Source organism: Mandrillus leucophaeus, unplaced genomic scaffold (genome assembly GCF_000951045.1).
Source record: "Mandrillus leucophaeus isolate KB7577 unplaced genomic scaffold, Mleu.le_1.0 Scaffold798, whole genome shotgun sequence".
NCBI classification, from domain to species: domain Eukaryota; kingdom Metazoa; phylum Chordata; class Mammalia; order Primates; family Cercopithecidae; genus Mandrillus; species Mandrillus leucophaeus.
In genome coordinates, this window is record NW_012108674.1 from 1,356,900 (window position 1) to 1,379,135 (window position 22,236).

A 22,236-nucleotide genomic window follows, 5' to 3' on the forward strand; every position below is an offset into this window, starting at 1 on the left:
GGGAGGAGAGAGGGTGTGGGGCACCCCACGTGGTCAGGGAGGGCTCCCCTCCCTTGGAACTCACAGCAGCTAGGTCATGGGCTCACTGGGGTTGTTTATCATCCTTAGTCTTGGGGAGAACAGGCTCACATGACAGCGCTTTGCAAATCGGAAAGTTTTTTTTCCAAACATACAAAAACCTAGACCTGGGGTTTAGGACTTCTAGAACTTCAGAGCACAAGGTCCTGTGTCATTACTCTCAAACGGGGACATGCATCACTTAAGTCAAGTTGAGGTGGAGCAGTCACATTAGTCACTGCAGTTTGCAAGGCTTGGGTGCCAGATTCTTGTCAGGTACCTCTCTGCATCCCTACAGAAACCAGACGAATGGAGAGTGACTTGCGATGGGCTGTCCCAGGCATTGAATCTCAGAGAATCAGAGAGCTGGGAGCACAGGGGGTATGGAAGTGGGAACAGAGGAGGGAGACTGGGGGCAGGCAGATGTAGGTCACCCAGGACAGCTTTCAGGCAGAGCAGTATCATCTTCCTTTTACAGATGTGGCAACTGAGGCACAAAAAGACTCACTTGCTCCCCAGACCCACCACGACCCACTGCCTCTTCCTGCTGCCGCACCAGATAGCCTCCTTTTTTCCTGAAAACAATTGAGTTCATGGTGTTCCTGTGAACTTAGCAATTGTAGAATGTGGTTTTGCCTGGTGGCTGGAAAAGATCAGGAACATATATAAGAAGTAAACCCTTTTCAACTTGTACAAGTCCAGAAGGATAAAGGGAGGTACAATCTAATATGGCAGGAAGAGGCGCTGGGTCCGTGGTGGTTCAGGGCGAGTGATTTCTGTGGGGATCCAGAAAGGTTCCTGGCAAGAATAAGGAAACCAAGCAAGGCTCCCCGGCTGCAGAGGCGGATGTGCCCTCCACCTCGGCCTGTCCTGTGCACCACCAGCTCACACTCGCTTCACCTTCTTTTGTTTGTTTTTATTAAAAACAACAACAACAAAGTCCTACACACGCTCTTCACATTTTAGTTTTCCATAATCACTATAACTCCATCTCCTCAGTTCATATTTAGGGGACTAGGTAAAGGTGGAAAAACTAAGACCGGGAGAGAAGTGACTTTCCCTAGGCCACTGGGCAGTAGAGCAGGGGCAGGCCCACTTAACTCATGCATCGTTTCCTTCCACTTTCTGAGCCACCACATTGTGAGAGGCCACCCTGTGTGGACTCCCGCAGGATTTCATTCTTTCCACAAAGGACTGAGACAGACACAGCCCCTGCACTTATGCCTGAATGTGCAATGGGATAGGTGGGCACTGGCCTAGTGACTGTAGATGAGCAATGCAAAACAGAGTTCAGAGACTTTCTGAACTGTTCCACCGTCCCAGTCTCTGGGCTTCCCAGACATATCCTGTGCACTCCTGCTGGATTACTCCTCCGAATGTTCCCAAAGCTGCCCACTGTATTCCAAATTACTCTAGACAGGCATTCTGGCCCCTCTACGACCACACCTCCTAACCTACTTCCTTTACACACGGTGCCTGCCAGCTGGCCTGTGGCCCACTACACTGCCCTTACTCGGGATAGCCTCTCTCTGAAAAAGCCCAGCCTGGCTGTCTCATCTCCAAGAAGCTTTCCCCAACACCTCTGATGGCAAGGATCTTTCAGCACCTCCATTACATACCCCCCATACTGAATGTTAGTACTTCGTTTTGTGGAAAAATACATGCAATGCGATTCAAGAAATTTACAACTCCCTTCAGGTAATGAAAAGCCCAATAGTAGACAAAATGAAACTGGAAGACCTTGAACTAGCCATCTCTCAGCACACTTTTTTTTTTTTTTTTTTGGGGGGACAGGGTCTTCCTCCATCCCTTAGGCTGGAGTGCAGTGGTGTGATCATAGTTCACTGCAGGCTCAAACTCGTGGGCTTAAGCGATCCTCCTACCTCGCCCTCCCAAATAACTGGGACCACAGGCCTGCACCACCACATTCAGCTATTTTTTAATTTTTTTGTAGAGATGGGGGTCTCAGTATGTCGCCTAGGTTGGTCTCAAGCTCCTGGCTTCAAGTGATCCTCCTGCCTCAGCCTCCCAAAGTGCTGGGATTCCAGGCATGAGCCACTTGCACCTGGCCACTCTCAGCACATTTTTCTAAAGCCCACTCTTATCCATAGACCACTCACAATACATCTTTTCTGAGCAACTGTCAAATTCTGGGTATTGAACAACAAAATACAACATACAAAACAGGGTCCCCAGCCTCTGTGAACTTACATTTTGAGAAATCCCTGGAAAGGCTACAGTTTACATCAGCTGAAAAGCATTTACTAAGCTCCATTTTTTTTTTTTTTTCAGAGTGCTGCCCTCCCCTAGGAGCTCAACCGGTGATATATGTCATTGCGTGTGATATGTCTCATAAATATATTTCACAGCACCACTGCGAGACATCCTTATCTTCCCAGCTCTGCGTGTTTACTCTGGTTCTTCTCAGCCAGAAACGTCTTCTTCATATCCACTTTTCAGCACCCTAATCGGGTTTCCTTCTTTCCGCTCCAACCTTATGATCTCTGAATCCTTTGATCTTCTTTCCGGACTGGTAATTTGGCCTCATACAGTTTAGCTCTTCCTCCTACATGATTCAGAAGCAGTGAGGTTTGGTGGCTTTGCAGTCTGTGGCAGAGAAAGCTGGGATATTTACTCTCTTTCCATTAGGTTAGGTTGTTTCTGGGAAACAGCTATCTGGCCGCTTCATTTCTCAACTCCTCTGTATCTTATTGGGGCCATGTAACTAATTATGGACCACAAAATAAAAGTGATTTATCTCATGTTGGGGTAAGAGTTGTCACAGTATCTAATGTGCCATCATCATTCAGTCTTCTGATGACTTAAATGCCACCTGTTGGAAATAGCAGAGCTTCAAGATGGAAAGGACTGGGTTCCTGAGTCACCGCTTGCAGAATCACCTCCCAGAAGAGCCCAGCCAGCCAGGAACACCTGCAGAGGACTTTGGGCCACAAATACACTTTTATCAGTTCAAGCCACTGGAGGTTTTCTTGGCCAGAACAAAGTTAGATAAATTTAGGATTGAGTCCCATCTCTGCCACTTGACAGCCCTGTCGTGTTGGGAAGATTACTCACCCTTCCCGGGCCTCATATTCTCCATCGATAAGAAGAGCTCAGTGATACCCAACCTTGCGGGATGGTTGCAAAAAGTAAATAAGCTATTTCTGAACTACTCGAAACATTGTAGAAATCCAATAATTTGTATATCTTTATGTGTGTGTGAGGGCGTGCATGTGTCCAGATAGTGAGTGGCTTCATATGTGGTACTCTTGCTGATAAATTGTGAATAAGTGGCTCAATGTTGTAAACCTGTATTCTCCCTAAAGCCTAGCACAGTGCAAAGCAAATAGAAGATCTCAATTAATATTTACCAAGAAGCAGAAAAACTTGTTGGCTTAAAATATAAGGAAAACTTGCTGTACTGCCTCCTTATAACATCCCCCTGTGCAATGGGAGGGCTTCACGGCCCTCTGCCGCTAGAGCAATGCTTCCCCTGGCTTCCCACTGACCCTCTCTTCTAAAGCGGATTTTTGTGTATACTTGCTGCTCCGTATGTGAGTAAATGGGCCTATCTATTTGGATAAAAGTGCTCTTGTGGTTTGTGACAAATGGAGCAGAGGCCAGACGGGGAAGGGAGGGGGCAGATTATTGAGTTCTTTGGAAATAGATGGTGAGGAAACCGTGCTAAAAGGGACCTTGCTTTGTATTTTTGTAAGTGGGCTGTAGACACGAGCTTGTGTGATGAAATCTGAGTTGAAAGGTATCGTTAAGCATTCCTGCCCAGTATAAAATATCAACTTGATGAGGATCAACCATCTCATCAGATCGGTATGTTGAGATTTTGGTAATCATGTCAATATGTTTTTTAAAAAGAGGACACATATTTGAAGAATAAGAGCAATGAAGGAATAATGGATTATCTGAGGTCATCTTAAGCCAGCACAGTTTAGTTCATCTTTTAAAAACAAATCAGACTTGTCCTCCACTATTGAAAAAGGAGTTGAAGGTCCTTTTAAGCCTGTTCATTTTGATATGCTCTTTGCATGTTAATCTCCTGACAAAAGCTCTCTAAAAAAAGCAGAGTAACACCAATAAGTATTCCGATTATACTAGGTAGAGAATAAATGCCCAACCAAGAGAAAGCAAAATGATTTTGCTTGAAGGACCATTCAAAAAGTTTTTTTAAAGGTGGCTCACGCCTGTAATCCCAGCACTTTGGGAGGCTGAGGTGGGCGGATCATGAGGTCATGAGATTGAGATCATCCTGGCTAAAACAGTGAAATCCCGTCTCTACTAAAAAAAATACAAAAAATTAGCTGGGTGTGGTGGCGTGCACCTGCAGTCCCAGCTACTTGGGAGGCTGAGGCAGGAGAATGGTGTGAACCTGGGAGGCGGAGCTTGCAGTGAGCTGAGATCATGTCACTGCACTCCAGCCTGGGCGACACAGCAAGACTCCGTCTAAAAAAAAAAATTTATGAACTCCATTTTAAAAGAGGATAGACTGGGCATGGTGGCTCACACTTATGATCCCAACACTTTGGGAGGTCAATGTGGGAGGATCACTCAAGGCCAGGAGTTCAAGACCAGCCTGGCCAAAAGAGTGAGACTTCATCTCTACAAAAAATAAGAAAAAAAAGTTAGCTGGGAGTAATGGTGCACACCTGTAGTCATAGCTACTCAGGAGGCTGAGGCAGGAGGATTGGTTGAGACCAGAAGTTCAAGGCTGTAGTGAGCTATGATCACACCACTGTACTCCAGCATGGGTGACACTGTGTGACCTCATGTCAAAAATAAAAAAAGTAAAAGAGGATGTGCAGTATACACACATACATGCATGCACATATACACCATCAGGAAGTGCAGCATCCACAACTGTAGTGGAGCACTCTAAATATTATTTCTCTTTCACAGAGTTTCATTCAGGAGGAGCTGAAATTTCAGCAACAACATATGCACAATTAGCACACATGGCAGAGTCTTCTTGAAATTCAGGGCCTTTGAACCCATTTTACGTATAATGAGAACCAGTGGTATGGAGAAGATGCAGGCTGGGGGGATTGAAATTGGACTGAATGGAAAGAGAAGTGCAAATCAGTCACAGAGCAGGGACAACAGCCAAGAGCCATTCCACTAGGATCTCACTCCTGGAAGTGTGGTCCACAGGCTACACCCAGGACCTGGACTAAGGCAAGGTAAGTGGGCCACTCTTCCAGAACAAGCTCAGCACCTATAACAAATAATATTTGATGCAATATTTTAAAAATTCAAACTGCAAACTGTAACTGTGGTCTGGTGGCCTGTTTTTGTAAACAGAATTCTGTTGGAGCAATATGAGCATCCCATGGGTGTTTGTTAGAAATGCAGAATCTTGGGCCGTATACCAGCCCTTCAGACTCAAAATTTGCATTTTAACAACACTTGCAATTGGTGTGTGTGCACATTAAAGTCTGGGAAACACTGCTCCAGGAGACTTTAAGGCAGGCTAGGCTGACGTGTGGCTGCTCTAGGTAGGACAGTAATTTGTTGCCCTTCAAGGTGGATACTCTTTAAACAATGATTATTCAGCATTTATTTACTAAGGACAGGAAAAACTAAAATAGATCTCTTTCTTCACATTTTACACAGAGAATTTACTGCATGCATTGAATGAAACATAACATTTAAACTTACTTGGAACAACTTTTTTATTTCACATCTTTTTACTGTGTATAATTGCACAGCGTTAGTCCCTTACACATGAAATATACCAACATATAATTGAGCTTTCTTATTCAAAATGTATTTTGAAGTTCCTTTTTCTGACCCTCATATTGGCAACAACGTCCCACTTTTCTGTAGCTGATTTGTCTTCAATTTTTCTTTTGTGGTTTTCTGAATCAGAAAACTTCTAGGGAGGCATAGGAAAGGTTTAAATTTGAGGTAACAGAATGCATTACCCCTGCCATGCTTTAACTTCAGCATTTCAAGATCAGTTCTCTTGAGCCTGGAGGTTGGTCAGCATGCTGGTTGGTAGCCCAGCCTGTATCCCACCACTGCACACTTTTAGCAGAAACTGATAGCTTCTTGAAAAGAAAAAGTTTCTATTTTCACTCCAACGAACTATTTTTTCAAAAGAATTAATCTCTGTTTTCCAGTTTTGTAAAGAGTGGTATGACGCAGCTTGAGTTAACTGGGCCCTGTTTCTGATTTGTATATTTTAGGGAGTTTCTCCAGTATTTTGCTGTGGACAGACTTCACACTGGACACGCTGACTCCATGGGAACTGCCCAGTGTGGAGGCAAGAATTGCAATGTTGCCCAAGGCTAGCGTGAGAGGAGTCAGGTAGCTGGTTAATGTAGGAAACCACGTGGCAGCATCCACACCTCACTGCTGCTTGATTCTTGACTACTGACGACACGCCGCAAACTCCAGTAAAAACACAGCTCACAGAGTCAGGAAATGGCATGGTTAGTGTTGTTAGGTGCTAACACAATGTCCTGCTGACTAGCGATAACGATAGTGGAAGGACGCATATCAGAATTAAATGGTGGATTTCCCCAAGAAAACACCCTCATCTGTGTTATCGAAAGATTTAGAGCAGTGGTTCTCAACCATGGCTGCAAATTGCAGTCAACTGGAGAGCTTTTAAAATGGATAATGGCTGAACCTCAAATCCAGATTCTGAATTAACTGGTCTGGGGTGCAGTCAGGACACTGGGATTTTTTTTTTTTTTTTTTAAAGCATCCTAAGTGGTTCTAACATGCAACCAAGTTTTAGAACTATTGCTATGGATTCTTTATAGTGAAAAAGTGGAGAATATTTATTTATTTATTTATTATGTATTTATTTGTATGAGGGTAATTAATGTAGCTGGTACAACAAGAAGTCCCCAGATATCAATGGTTTACTACAAGACAGTTTATTTCTTGTGAGTGTGGATGATTGCACAAGTGTTTTCTCAGCTAGACCTGAAAATGATATACATCACTTCTTCTGACATCCCGCTGGTTAGAATCACGTCACCCAGCTCCAACCTAACGGCAGAAGAAGTTAGGATATGCCATCTTTCTGTGGGCCCAGGAGAAAAAATACAGGGTTGGTGAGCTTGTAGTCCATTCTTGCCACATATAAATATCATAAAAATGTTTATAACTTCCTAATTTAAGAACCAAAGACTTAAAGTACCAATATTTAAAAATAACTCTATATGGCCTGGCGCAGTGGCTCAAGCCTGTAATCACAGCACTTTGGGAGGCCAAGATGGGCAGATCACCTGAGTTCGGGAGTTTGAGACCAGCCTGACCAACATGGAGAAACCCCATCTCTACGAAAAATACAAAATTAGCTGGGCATGGTGGTGGGCGCCTGTAATCCCAGCTACTTGGGAGGCTGAGGCAGGAGAATTACTTGAACCCCAGAGGCGGAGGTTGCAGTGAGCCGAGATTATGCCATTTCAATCTAGCCTAGGCAACAAGAGCGAAATTTCATCTAAAAAAATTAACTTTATATATTATTTTTCTTTTCTATTCATAGAATCAATCATACATATACATTTTATGTGTATATTGTTTTTACACACACACACACACACACACACAAACACACAGGAAAGAAAAGGGTCCTTTACAGTATGAAACATGTCTGTCCAGACTGGAGTGCAGCAGTGTGATCATGACTCACTGCAGCCTTGACCTCCCAGGCTCAAGTAATCCTCCTGCCTTGGCCTCCCCAGTAGCTGGGAGTACAGGCATGTGCCACCATACCTGGCTAATTTTTGTATTTTTTATAGAGATAGGGTCTCCTTATGTTGCCCAGGCTGGGCTCAAGGAATCCACCTGCCTCAGCCTCTCAAACTGCTAAAATTCTAGGCATGAGCCCCCACACTCAGTCTTTGTTATAATTTTTAATAAGAATTATCTTGGAGGCAGTGAGTGTCTCCAGGCTGCCTAGCTTTGCTTTAACCCACGAAGCTCTGCTTATATTTTATGGATTGGATTTCAGAGTAAGTTTCATTTAAGTATAGAAATTTAACTTTAAAAATGAACTCACCATTGAAAACCACCATTTTATGTGAAAATTACCACAGCTTTATATGGGGGAGATAGGTTAGAAGGGTGTTTTAATTTCAGTGATTCATGAGGATCTAGACACGCGGCTTTACAGATGTCAGAAGGAACGTACTACATGAGCATAGCTTGCCTCCTGATTTCTGGGACCACGGCACTGAAGATCATACACCCTGCTACTTCATTTAAGAGCCTCAAAGGCTCACATCCCCACTAAGACTAGCGCTGTGAGAGAGCTGCTCTGCTACCCCTTAGTTGAAAGTACCTCTGCGCTAGGAACCTGGCTTCGTTCAGCTTTGTCTCTACTGCTTCATGCAGATGGCTCAAGGCAAGTGCTCAGAAAATATTTTTTCAGAAAAACAAAGGAACAGAGGGAGATGAAGAGGAAGAGACAGAGAGGAGAAATAGGAAAAATCTCTGCAGAAGAGCAACCTATTTTCCTTCTCCTAATCTCAGTCATTGATCCTTTCAACACATATTAAGTGCCTACTATGTGCCAGGCACTGAGCTGGGTGATAAAGCTACAAGGACAAAGCAGGCCCAGTCCTTGCCATCAGAGGCCTCTTTTAGCAGCGGCCGGTTACAGGGGCCATGATGGGATTTACGGAGGGGTGAGGGAGGGGAGTAAGCAGAGGAGCAAGAGGACTGAGAACAATATGGCTCACCCTCTCCTCGGCCTTCTCTTGGTTTCTAGAAGAGCAGAGAGAAGCCTAGATCTTGAATCACAAATGTAATTTGTAGCTTACAGATTCCTATTTTGCTTTCTTGTGTTACGTTTTATTCATTCTTCTGGCATGCACAGTGAACTGGGCATGCAGTGTCATCAGAAGATCTGGCGTTTTTAGTCTCAGTCACAACTCTTTAGTGTGAGAGACCTTTGGCAAGAGACCCCAACTTGTGCATGATGAGGATGATAAAAATCCAGGATTGAGGTGAGGACTGAGGATCAGAGGTCACAGTTCACAAGTGCTTGTTAAAACTGTGAAGTTCTACAGAAGTGTTAGATTTTTATATATAGTGGGTAACAATGGCCCTGCAAAGATATAGGGAAGGTGTTACTATTATCCACAATAACAAGGCTGAGAGACAGCAAGGAGTTGCCCTGGGTGGAATAACTAGAAAGGGATGGAACTAAGACTTCAACACAGCTTTCTGACCCCAGATGTCCTGCAGTATCAGGACTCTCAGGCAGGTGCTCCTCAGGAGCAAAATGAGCTCTCAGGGAACTTTCTTTGCAGCCCACAGAAAGGTCAAAGCTCTGTAAACCAGGGATCACTGACGCTACGAAAAAAAATATCAAGTCTGAAAGCATCAGCTTTTAAGGATGGTGCACCTGGCTTCCATGTCCTCTCCCGGCAGGGGTGAGGCCTGTGGGGGTGAACATGTAGGCATGAGATCAGGAGCCATTTTCTCCTGGGGAGCTGGTTCCACAGCACGCCGACTCCTCCGCTGGAGGCACCACACCTCCTGTGAATGACCCACCAGAGAGCCCACGGAAGCCAAGCCACAAAAGCGCAGGAAGCAGCAGGCCTCAGGGAGGAGCTTGCCACCCGGCCTGATCACGGGCCTGCCCAAAGAGGGATCATCTCCATACAGCTGAAGACAGAAAGGCTGAGCAGCACATCATGCTGATTTCATGTAGTTACAAAAATACACAGACACAAACCCAATCTCGTCTGTTGAGCCTTGGAAATTCTGATATATTCAGGTCTCATTAATCTTTTCTGACAGGTCTGGACTTCTCCATAGCAGAGCTGGTGGGGCCACACAGAGCAGAGTTCACCATGTAGACACAACTACAAAGGCCTGTGACCTCTTTCTGTCACTGTCTAGCGGGACTGATGGGATGTGTGATTATCATCAGGATGTTTTCAAACGTCTCCATTTCCAGGAGAAGAAAAAATTTGATCATGTAGGTTTGATTTAATTCTCCCCAAGAGAGTATTTCAGGGTAAAAAGGAAACAGATTTCTCCTTATTTCTGCAACTCCCAGCACAGCTGCAAAGAATACATCAGGTGGGATATGGAAGTCAGGAAACGCTCAATGGAGCAGCTGCTTTTTGCTTAAAATCTCCACCTCTGTGTTACTTAGATTTGAACCCAAGCTATGGATTCCAGAAGTACTTGGAAGGCTTGATGCCTTCTAGCTGACACCATAACCAACCCACAAGGGGCACAGGGGAGCAAAGAGAGGATCATTTTGCCTTCATTTATGAAATGGGAATGGTCACAAAGATCAAAAATCACAATGAATAGACAGCACAGGGTGGAGCTGGCCAGAAATCGCACCCACTTACCTGCTATAATTTGGTTCAGTTAAAAAGGATGCACCTTCTACCATCCAACAATAAAAAATGAAACTGACATCCATTTGTAGAGGTTATAATTCAGATTTTTTTTTCTTTTTTCTTTTTGAGATGGAGTCTCACTCTTCCATGCAGGCTGGAGTGCAGTGGTGTAATCTCAGCTCACTGCAACCTCCGCCTCCTGGGTTCAAACAATTCTCCTGCCTCCGTCTCCCGAGTAGCTGGGACTACAGGTGCGCACCATTATGCGTGATTAAGTTTTGTATTTTCAGTAGAGATGGGGTTTCACCATGTTGGCCAGGCTGGTCTCAAACTCCTGACATCAAGTGATCTGCCCACCTTGGCTTCCTAAAGTGTTGGGATTACGGGCGTGAGCCACAGTGCCCAGCCATAATTCAGGTTTGAATCAAGGATTCAAAGCAGCCTATGTCCTAAAACGAGGTTTATGACTTTGTTTGAAAAAAAGAAAACATTTTAGATTTATTAGCAGTTAGTTGAAACAACAGATTTTGTGATTTTTGTCAGGTCTTGCCAAATGCATGCCGGGTGTCAAATGTACAAGACCCTCATGTTTATGCAGATATTTATGAGAATGCCTTTAACTGAGATCCAATCCTGTAAATAAACCCAGTCATGAATACACATGGAAATTTGCAAAATCAAATATACGGCCTTCTTCTATCTCTCTAACCCTAAAACTTAGAATAATATAGACAATCCTTTCCTAACTCATACGTAATGTCAGGCTCATATTGGGTTTCAAAAAAAAGCATAATGAAGTAAATTGGTTTTTTTCTTCTTTTTTACAAAGTGTTATTTTAAACTGGCAAGGGGTAAATATCTGTCTTCAGCTATAAATGTGAAACTAATATTTCTGCCAGTAATGATCTTCTAACTTTAAAAACAATGTCCTTACATCATTTAATAATTACATTTATAATAATTACATTTCTAATACCGTTCTCTAAGAACTATAGTTAAAACCAGAATAAAGTATATTCTGTGGACCAAGTTGACGGTAATTTTAAAATCCCTAACAGTTTATGGGTATATAACTTTTAAGGATACTAATACAGCATCAACCCAATTGTCCTTTATTTTGGCTCATCTAATTTACAGACATGATTTCTGAAGTTTAACAGTATTTGTAATGGCAATGTCCAAAGTGATTTTGGCTGAGTAAACTGCTATTTGTTGAACAAAAATGTAGTTGTTTGTGCAAGTTTAAACATTTCACAAGGCCAGCTGAGTTCATTTCAACCCTACTTACAAAATAATTATTGGCAAATGAAATGGGCTGAGGGGGTAGAGACAAGATATTTTCAAGCTTCTGAGAGATTTACAAAGCCAAGTTCTTCAACTATTGAAAGTGAAATTGAAAGGTCACAGACAATTGAAAGGTACAGGTTGAAATCTCAGGATTAAAAAGAGTTCCAACAAGAGGAATATTTACAATGGAACAATGAGGAAAATGTTTTGTTACAGTCAGAAACATGGAAAATATGCTGTTCAAAATTGTTGGCTCTGGAATAAATAAAATCCAGACTTGGACTATTAAAAATATCAAAGTGATCCACTGTGTGCCAACTCCATTTTCTCCTGTTGTTTGTTATAAAGAAAATCCATTATTGAATATAATGCAGTTCTGGTTAAATTATCAAAGACATTTTCCATATGCAAACTGTTGTTTACCATATGCTATATATTCTTCACTAACAATTTTAATACACCTCTATCACATGGTTCCATAGGTGCAGAGTTAGACGGAAATTTTGAATTATATTTTAACCTCTTACCCAAGGTACAACCCCCCTTTGTAATAGCCATTCAGCTCATTCTGTTGAGCGCCTATTATAAACAAAATTAGAGATACAAAAATACCTTCAAGATGTTCATGGCCTGTTAGGTGGAAGAAAGCATCTTTGTCCAATGGTTGCCATTAAGCCTAGACTGAAACTCTTCTATCTTGTGACAGGGAGCTCACCACAGTGCAAGGAAACCCATTCTTTCAGTGAGTAGCTCTATAATTGGGACCGTGTGTATTAAACTGGGACTGACATCAGCTGACCCTGGTTTTACCTTCCAGAATAGTATGAGCCAAATCTACTCCATTTTTTTCAGCTGAGCTCTTCAAAGATTTTGAGAGCACGTTCCTGTGTCCTACCTAGTTTCTCCACCCTCCACCTTCATGCAGCAATCTTATTTCCCCTTATTTTCACTACCATGAAATGCTTTCCTGCCCTTAGGGATTTAAAAAATTATTTCATATCAACGGAATGAGCCTAACAGCTAAATACTCAATATTGCACTTAAAATAAAACAGACTTTTAAAATTATGACATTAAGAAACCAAAAGTTATAGCAATTGGATACAGTCTGGGATTATCCCTTTGTAATTAGATGAGCATTGACTAACAAAAGATGTTTAGAGGGGAAAAAATGGAACAGAACACCTAAGTCTTGCCAAAACTGTGTGTATTTGAGAGGGGGGCATGATAAATCTATTATAATGAAATTCACGTGCTCTAAGACAATGACTGAACTTGATATTTAAAACTATTTAAATCTGAAAGTTTAAAAGTCACAAGATTAGTTAGGTCGTGTTTCAGAAATGACTCTACAATCTAAATTTCTCACAAGCAAGTCAGGTTAATGACACCAGACTCTGTTATCTTCAATGGATAAAACAAGGGATCAACTTATATGTTAAATTTTCTTCTAGTGGTTATACATTTGGTACCTTTATAAGCCATAACTAACAGACCCAGGGTAATTTAAATCCAGGAGACTTTATTTAGCATCCAGAATGGCCCCTCCAACCCCAAATCCATGCAAGAACACAAAGCCAAGGGGTAAACTAAAAAAAAGAAGAGATTGTTTTATTGTGACATTTATGACATTGACCCCTTGTTGACAGGAATGACCGAGGGTAATCTTGGCATATTGCACATGCTGTGATGAAGGATGCACTGGTGATCCTCTGGCCACTGAGGCTGTTTCCTGGTCCTCCCAGACCTCTATGCACGCGTGGGCCAGTCACAGAAATTTCATTACCATTTGGTGTATACATTTAACAAGTCTTTGGTCTTAATAAGCACCATTACAAACCCTCACATTAAGGGCATTATTATTCTAGTTTATAAATGTTTCAATGATAAAAAATAGCACGATTACAGTATACACACACTTAATTTACATGTAATGTATTATACTCATAACTGAGATAAACTACTGAACTAACTTTGGTTGATTGAAATTAATGAAGTATTGGAACTGAATACTTGTAATTTGGTTTCTAAGTTGTGTAAATATTACAGTGCATTTATAAATCTAGTTTGAAAATTTACTAGCACCAAATAGGTATCATAAATGGCCAACCTAGTACTGGTATTTGGAGAAGCAAAGTTTACAAATTTGCAAAAAACAGAGTAGTCCATCAATTGAAAGCACATTCCTGTATGTTTGTGGAAGGATGGCATGTCAGCATAAATGGCCAACCCCCAATGGAAATACATGTCCCAGTTTTCAAGAATCAACACATATGTCAAGGTAGCTTAGCTACACACACGAGAAGCCTGAGAAAGTGGTTGTTTTGAACTAGGGTAGTCACCTGTACCTTGCTTTGGTAATACACGAATAGTGCTTATTTATACAAATTTACTTGGTGAAAGATTGTACCTATGATATGATGATTCTGATTGGGGGAAAATATAGTTCTACCTATCTATATTTGTTTTTCTTTTAATTATTTGGTCTCTGGATGGTGAATTAATGAAGCAAAACCTGGATTTTCATCTTCAGATTATCACCCAGTTCACCACTGAGGTAGTCTTTGTCATATTTGTCTTCTAGTTGGTTAAGTTCTTTCTTTTTATAAAGTGGAGTACTACTGATTTGTAATGAATAGGTTCCAGCCACTGGCTTCTTCTTTGTGAAGTGGAGGTAGCTGATCCCTTCCTTTTGGTTGATTTTAAAGAAGCCATCTTCATTTCCAGATTCGATCAAGTATCTGTTGTGATTCGTCAGAGTTGTAAGAGCTGGAAGGAGTTCTAGGATTCGAACCTTGTTACTGATGTGGGAAATATTGAAAGCGAAGATGGCCGTCTTCTCAACATCCCAACTTGCAAGACTCACATTGGCTTCTGTCTCAGACTGATCCTGGAAAGACACATGGCAATGTGTTAAATGCAATGTACATATGCTACTTAGCTGTCATATTAAAGAAAAAATCACTCAAATTTCACACTAATACAATTTTCTGCCTTATGCTGCATATACAATATTGAAAGCATTTTGTTTAGACCACGAATGTACTAAATTGGCACATATTTGTAATATTTGAAAATATCAACTGATGTCAGGGAGAAAGGCAGGTTGGAATCATTTGTATCTGGAGGTCTCAAAGGGTAGTCCCTGAACAAGCTGCATCAGCATCACCTGGGAATCTGTTAGAAATGCAAATTCTCGGCATCACCCCAGAACGACTGAATCAGAAACCTGGGGATGTCTCCCAGCAATCAGTTTTAACAAGACCTAGTAGGTGATTCAGATGCACGCTCAAGTTTGAGAACCACTGTTTTAATAGATTATTTTCTTTCCAAAGACTTATCTCATTTCTTAAACGACAGCAGATGGGCTGCAGCACCAATAGGAAGAACCAGACTATTTCAATTTGATTCACTGACGCAAAACCATCTCCTCCTAAGGACACACCTATGAGCCTACTTCCTGACTGTGATGATCTGCTAATATGCAATGCTTTTCACCTGGCTTCTTGCTTGCCCCTCTGGGACCACATGTGCTGGATTCTATGGGCCCAGAGCCAGAGGTCTGGGTGAATATCTGTGCACTTCTGAGTTGACTGAAAGGCTGCAGCAGCCGTAGGCAAAGGAGACCAGGCTGCTTCAGCTCCACGTTATTTTTGTCTACGATCCAAGTTCCCTCACACTCCACATGGCTCTTTTCAGTACAGGAGCCTCTAGCTTTCAGAACTTGGCGTCCCTATGTAGGGAGCACTATGTCACTTCGCTATTCTGCCCACTTGCTGTCCTGGATCTCAGACCTTATCCTTTCAGCAGACTTTGGGTGGGTATTTGACTCTTTTTTGGCGAGACACAGGAAATGAGCAAGTATGTGAAAACCTTCAAATGGGCACTCCCGAAAAGCAGCAAGAAACTCCAGAAAGCCCCACGGCCTCTTGTAAAATACAGCCTGGAGCTCAGGGAATGTCTGGAGCTTCTCCCTGGGGAGCTTTTTCACACTTTGGAGCATCCTTGGAGGAAACCACAGGAATCTGGAAGGACTTTCCACTACAGGAGACATCAGGAGAAACTACCTTCTGACCCACCTCGATATTGGAGGCCTCCGTTTCGTTTGTGCTTCTCCGTTTCCTGCCCCGTTTGGGGTAGCCATTGATCTTACACTCGTAACAAGCCTCTGGGGAGAGTGAATTGTCATCCATTTCACCACTGACAGGTGGCTCTGGGTTTCCTCGGCCCATGCCCATTCCAGAAACACAGTGCCTGCAGCAGAAGGGGAGCGTAGATGTTTTTAATTAGAATGGGAAGACAAGGTAGGTGGTACAAGAGTTCTGGTGACGCCTGCTCCCTGCACTTGTGAGACACAGCCCTTGCTTGTCCGCTGGAGGATCAGCTAGTTCTGAGAACGACATTGAGGTCCTCTGTTTGGCCTCTAATTCCCAGTTCCCTGAATGTATTGATTTCTTTCTACTGCCTATCAAGACCCTGTCTTGCATATTTATTTATCTCTTCATTTCCAAACCTAACATGGAAAGCATTTTTCAGTACTTATACTGGGGAGGAGACACGGAGTGGAAACAAGAGAATAGTCGATGAGGGAGGCTATGTAACTTGGGAGGCTAAATAAAAATGGCTTCTTTTTATGAAACAGGCTCCATGGGAGTGAGCGAGGTATGAGACATCACTGTTGGGTTTCTTGCGTTCCTCCACTTCCATCATTACTCTTCCTCACTCAAGCTTTGGAGCAATTGCTCCTATTCCTTGACGTGTCACTTTTGCTGATGCTACTGAGGATAAGAAGAAAGCTCCAGGTGATAATGAAGGTTAATGTAATAATAAACTATGATGATATGCAGTATATAAAATGCATGTATCAGAGCTTGCCCAACTGTGGGAAACTGTTTCAAGTCATTCAAAACCACTAGGGCCACTGGCTGTGACTCATGTGAAGATGGATAAACAAACCCATGCCCAAGAGAGAACTCGTTCAGCTGTTTTTCTTTGCCTTTCAGTTATCAAAGCCAAGTTACGGAGGGAGGCTCGAATGTTTCACAAGTACCTTGTTTTGTTATTCTGCTTACTATTTCAGAGGCCACTTGGAATGTGTATTTATCAAGCTCCTCTTTCCAAATGTGTTGAAACATTCGAATGGTCCTTAAAAGAATCTTTATTTGGGGGCAGAGTCCACTCTAGTGATTCAGAGGGGCCAAAACTGTTTTAAATGGGTAGATTTCTAACAATGGGTCATAATGTAGACCAAAGATTATTTATCTGTTTTTCTGTAATAGCTGATCTGCTCTTTAGAACTCATTTTCCTACATACCCTCAGGATTCAAAATACGTTGCCAATGAACAGAGTATCTGTTGTATTTCAAAGCAATTTATAGGTTCCTACTGTTTCCCCCAAACTTGCCAGAGTCCAATACACTTCCTTTCCTCTTTATCTTGCAACATGAAATATGTAGAAACAATACAATGAATGAACTGATAAATGCTCAGCCTGTGGGTGTGTGCGCATGCCTCTACATTCACACAATGATTACATTATTCGGAGGTAAACTGCAAATTTGCAGGCTTTGGTTCCTTTCTCAGAACTCCTTTCCAGTATTTTCATATCCCGGGAGCACCACTTATAAGAAGTGTGACTACAAAATCCCACTGGCCAAAAGCCAGTTTAGAGTGTCACAATTTTTGCTGGGAAAAAATGGTTCTGGCATTAAAACTATAAAGAATGAGTCTACTGAGAGCCAGACACAAACATCTGGGAATTTGTGTCCGATTGCTGGCATTCTGTGTGCTTCCCACGAAACATTCTTCTACCTACCCAGATCCAAAATGAATCACTTGATGTTTGTATGTCAAGAAATCAAAGACTGCTACATTAATAATTCGGTGTAAGTGTGGATGTGTGTGGGGGTGTGTGTGTACATGCATGTGGGGGAGTACATAATGTATATATATATTTAATGTCTACGTGTTCCTAATTAAAAAGTTAAAATGTGCACTTCCTCTCAGGACAGCTAAAACTAGGCGGACACCCGAGTCCAGATTAATTCAGCAGGAAAAAAGATTCAAACTTTGAAAACTTAACACTAAACTTTTAAATCACTGAGTAAACTAAAAATAGGCCTTCCCTGCCCCAACTCTCACACAGACATACCTAGAATTTGGTGAAGTGTTTTTTGTTTGTTTGTTTGTTTTTGTTTTTGTTTTTACCAGGAAAATACAGTAAGTGTTTCAATTCTCATGCCCAATGCACCTTTGGTAATATTTAATGTACATTCAAGTCTGAAATGTAAAATATAATTTAAAACCTAAATGATCTCCAACCCAAAGGGATGTCTTTGACTTATCCTCACAGGAGCTAGATACAAAGGCATTTTAAGTCCAGATAGAATCCTCCCTGCCCCAGGAGAAGAGAGGATCAGTAGTGTCCAGGGTGAGCCCAGTTCTGTCATGGGTTGGCAGAGGTGTATTTACAGAGAGACGAATCACTTCCCAACAAGACGTGAAGATCAAGAGAATGAGATAGAGAAGTCATATAGCGAGATATTTACGATGTAGTTTCATTACTCTGTTTGATGTTTCCAGAAATCCAGATGCTTCCTTTCAAATACTATAACCTAAAACTTTTGCCAAGCTAACTGGAATTAATTTTAGGATTACAAAAAGCATGGTCCTCCTCTGCTAGGACAGGTAATGTTGAGTTCAGTAGACTTAATTATATTACGAATGACAGAATTTCCAACCACGACCAGGAAGAGCAGTGCTTACCCTTGGCCTATGCGGAAGTAACCAGGTGGACAGCCACACAGGTAACCGCCCTCGGTGTTGGAACAGCCATAGCTGCAGGGGGCCTGCGAAGAGCCACATTCATTGATGTCTTGGCATCCTCCACTGAACTGTTCATACTGGAAGCCGGCGGGACACATGCACTTGTAGCTCCCCAGGGTGTTGTGACAGGAGGCTCCTCCGCAGATGTGAGCGCTGAGGCATTCGTTTTCATCTGCACGGAAAAGAAGAAGCGGCATGTGTGGCAGCAGCCAGAGATTTCTATTGAGGACATTGGATCTGGCCCCTCGCTGCCGGCCAGCTGGCCCTCAGCTAGGCTCTCAGGAAGGGAAGACAGGCAGAGGTGGCTGGGTGGGGAGAGCAACGGCAGAGGAAGATGCGGGCATGGATGTGGCTTTTTGCTATGTTGTGAGTAAACATGGAAGATGAAGTCAAATGCACCAGGCAGAGGGCATTAGAGGATGGCATTCTGAGAACCAGCAGACTCCAGTTCTCATCAGAAGTCAACACTGGTATCTTCTGCTCCATGGAAACATCCAGTCATAAACCAACATGGTGCTGGTCCATAGCTAGGATTTAGGGTTCAAGGTGGGAGGGAAGGAATCTTGCAGTTCTCTGCGCCCTGGCTTCACAAGTGCCCAGCAAGGAGACAAATATCTCAAAAGCAGAGATCAACCATTTTCCCACAGGCTGCTTTCCCTGTCCGCCTATTTCAGGATGTGCCGATCTGGCAAGGGCTGATATCCTGCCCCAAGTGTCTGCCCCATTTGGACTTCCTTTTCAAAAATCTGCAAAAGCCCCCAGGTACTTGTTCTGGGAGATGAATAATGCCTTCTGGTATGTCTGCTCCCATCACTGAATCGGCTCCCTCCTTATTCAAACCAGCCTCCTGCCCAGAGTGTCTGAGCCCTGTCTAAAACTAAGTGTGGCTGGAAGAGAATCGGTGCAGACTTCACGAGCAGTAATTGGGGAAAACCCACAAGAGAGACAGAAGCTGTAGGACTGGCTACCCACAGGGACCTGCCAAGTCTGATGCTAAGAAGCAGGAAAAAGAAATCTTACTTAAAAAAATCAACTAGAAGGGAGAAAACCATGAGTTTCTCATTATTTCTGATTTATAATTTTTGGAAGTCTCTAATATATTTTTGTAGACCTGCCTTTGCAGGGCAGGTTGGAAACTTGCTGGTAAGACGTTTCTTAACTGCCATAGCCCATTTTCAGCCGTACGTTCATTTGAATGTAGATAGATTGGCCTTCTCTTAGTGAATACCCAATTCCTATGGAAGCAAGGAAGGGGAAGCAAATGAATGTTTATTAGATACCTGTTTTATGATAGATAGGATACAGGCATTGCCCATTCATTTCCTTAGCTTTCCTAATAATCCTGAGAAAGCGGTATATTCTCTGTTTTACAGCTGAAGAAAGTGAGGCTCAGAAAACTCTTCCAAGATGTCATAGCCAGCAGCAGCGGGGCAGAAATTCACAGCCAGGTCTGTTGGACTGCAAAGGCCATCCGTGTGCTTTCCTTTATACCACAGTGCCTCTCAAGAGATGCTCCACATTTAAGCTGGTGCTTCCTTTCTCCTGTAACATGTTTACTTTCTTTGCTAAGGCAGATTCATTTATAAAGAAAAACACTATTTCTCAAAAAATCTATTTTTTCTTTTTTTTAAAATTAGAAAACAGGTGGATAAAAGTGGTGGGGAAGGATTCTCACTTGTCTATATTTAGTATATACTCATATTTCCTTTCTGCCTACCTTCCTTCCTTCCCTCCTTCCATGCCTCCTTCCCTCCTACCTTCTTTCCTTCTCTCCTTCCCTGCCTCCCTCCCTCCCTTCTTTCCTTCCTTCCTTCCTTCCTTCCTTCCTTCCTTCCTTCCTTCCTTCCTTCCTTCTCTCTTCCCTCCTTCCCTTCAGCTACAGGTCTTTGACCTTAACTTTGCCTGTCTGAAGATGTTTTGTATCCAAAGACCTTCAAGTCTCCACCCAAGGTCACTTGGGCACCAGGCCTCTTAAAATGGAAATAACAATTTTCTCTTTCTCATTCTTCCCTTTCTCTTTCTGTGCTCAACACATTGTCTGTGTTATTTCTCCTTATTTTAAATTGAGGACGAAGTGTGCAATAGAGAGCAACAGAAACCACTGGCACCAAGCTCCATGTCAAACAAAGAATGAAGAACCAAGCATATTTACTTCAGTGGAGAGAACACCCCTGGGCTGATGTCTTCTTGCTCCTCCATGTCCATCCTCCACCCTCTCCACCTGCTCGTGGCTCCACGTGGCTGATCTATGGAGCATGAGCAAGCTCTGCTCCCCTGTCCCCCACTTTTGGTTGGCCTCAGCCATCTGTTTCTCACTGGGACCCTGACTAATAAAACCTGCAGGGCGTGGGTATATGAGGGGGAAGACTTGTCATTCTTAGAGTTACTCTGTGTCTTTTCCTCCAAAGAGCAGAAGTAGGACCAATGGTGAGAAATTAGAGGGAGGAGAAATGATTTTTTTTATACCAAAAAAAGACATTTCTAAGTATTAGAAGCTGTCTACACATAGATTGGGCTATCTTGGGACACAGTGAGCGCCCTTCAAGGTGATATTTAAGCCAAACTGGGATAAGCAAGGAAGTTAGAGAAGGATTTACATATTAGGAAAGAGGGAAGGCTAGATCTAAGGTTCTTTTTAACTTTGAGCATCTATCTGTGTTACTACAACGATCAAGAGTTCTCCCCGTCCCCTTCACATTCTTTTATATTTTATTTTACATTTTCTTCCCTCCCTGAGAATTTAATAAAGTTTAAATTAAACTTGCTTATCTAGGTTGGAGAGGTAGGATGGAGTAGAGCACAGATTAAAATAAGAAATTGGCAAATATTCAGTGTTTACAGTTTAAAAAACAGCATGTTTGTGCACTTGCCCTTTGTATCAATATACAAACACCACGATTTGGTTAACATGTCTTGCACTCTTCCTGACCTTTTTCATCCTCTGCACGCTGGAGCAAATGACTCCACAAGGAATTTTTTTTACACTCCAAAATATTTGTTTTATTCTTCCAGTTGGTACTTAGATTGGCGAGGGTTTTGTTTGTTTTATAAAAAGAGACAATTCGAGTTTTATCAAAATAGCATTAAAGTCTGAAAACCACTCCTTAAAAGTGGATTGAAACCCACCACTCTGTCCTCTAAAATCAAAGGTTTCAGCATCCAGATTGCACTGTTCATGTTAGCTGTGGCCTTAAGGGAGTACCCATAGGAAAATTCACAAAGGCAGGATGGGCTTTCCTTTACTCACTTTCTCTAGAGGAAAATGGGTCAACTCCGTCTATCTGCAAGCTAAATTTTTGAAATTTACTTCTAGAAAGCAATGGAATCGGTGGCCTCCTTACCCCAAAGAGTGAACTTCCAGCCACCTGGGAGTGAGGATCCAGGAAGGGCTGGTCTAAGAGATTTCCTCTGTTTCTTGTGGTTCTGGGGAAGCTATTTTAGCCCAAGGCAATACTCATTCTAGATAACTCTAATTCTCAAGATTTATGAGGGCAATTTGGCAGCTGGAGGCATTAAGAACCCCAAACTTCTTCTGACTTCTAAATCAACTTATTTTTTTAGAGTGTCCAGCCAGGAGATGATCTTCACAAGACTAGAGCAGAATCTCCAAGACACTAGTGCATGGCCTGGTCGCCTCTACTATCCTCAGACTGATGGTAGGAGGAGGAGGATAAGGTACAGGAGCGACATACCTTTCCTCTCTTATGTTTCTTCACTTAGCTCCAGCATTATTA

General features: G+C 42.5%; 1 protein-coding gene across 1 annotated transcript in view; it reads right to left on the bottom strand.

Moving 5' to 3' along the window:
- Positions 1-11,487: 11,487 nt before the first annotated feature.
- The window catches only part of FBN1 (fibrillin 1), a 238,359-nt gene continuing 227,610 nt past the window's right edge, over positions 11,488-22,236 (bottom strand). The window contains exons 64-66 of the mRNA XM_011967291.1: positions 18,443-18,674; positions 15,757-15,931; positions 11,488-14,567 (exon numbers count right to left, since the gene is read on the bottom strand). Of these exons, the coding sequence (XP_011822681.1) occupies positions 14,178-14,567; positions 15,757-15,931; positions 18,443-18,674 (797 nt within the window). The 3' untranslated portion in view covers positions 11,488-14,177. The remainder of the gene's footprint in view (positions 14,568-15,756; positions 15,932-18,442; positions 18,675-22,236) is intronic.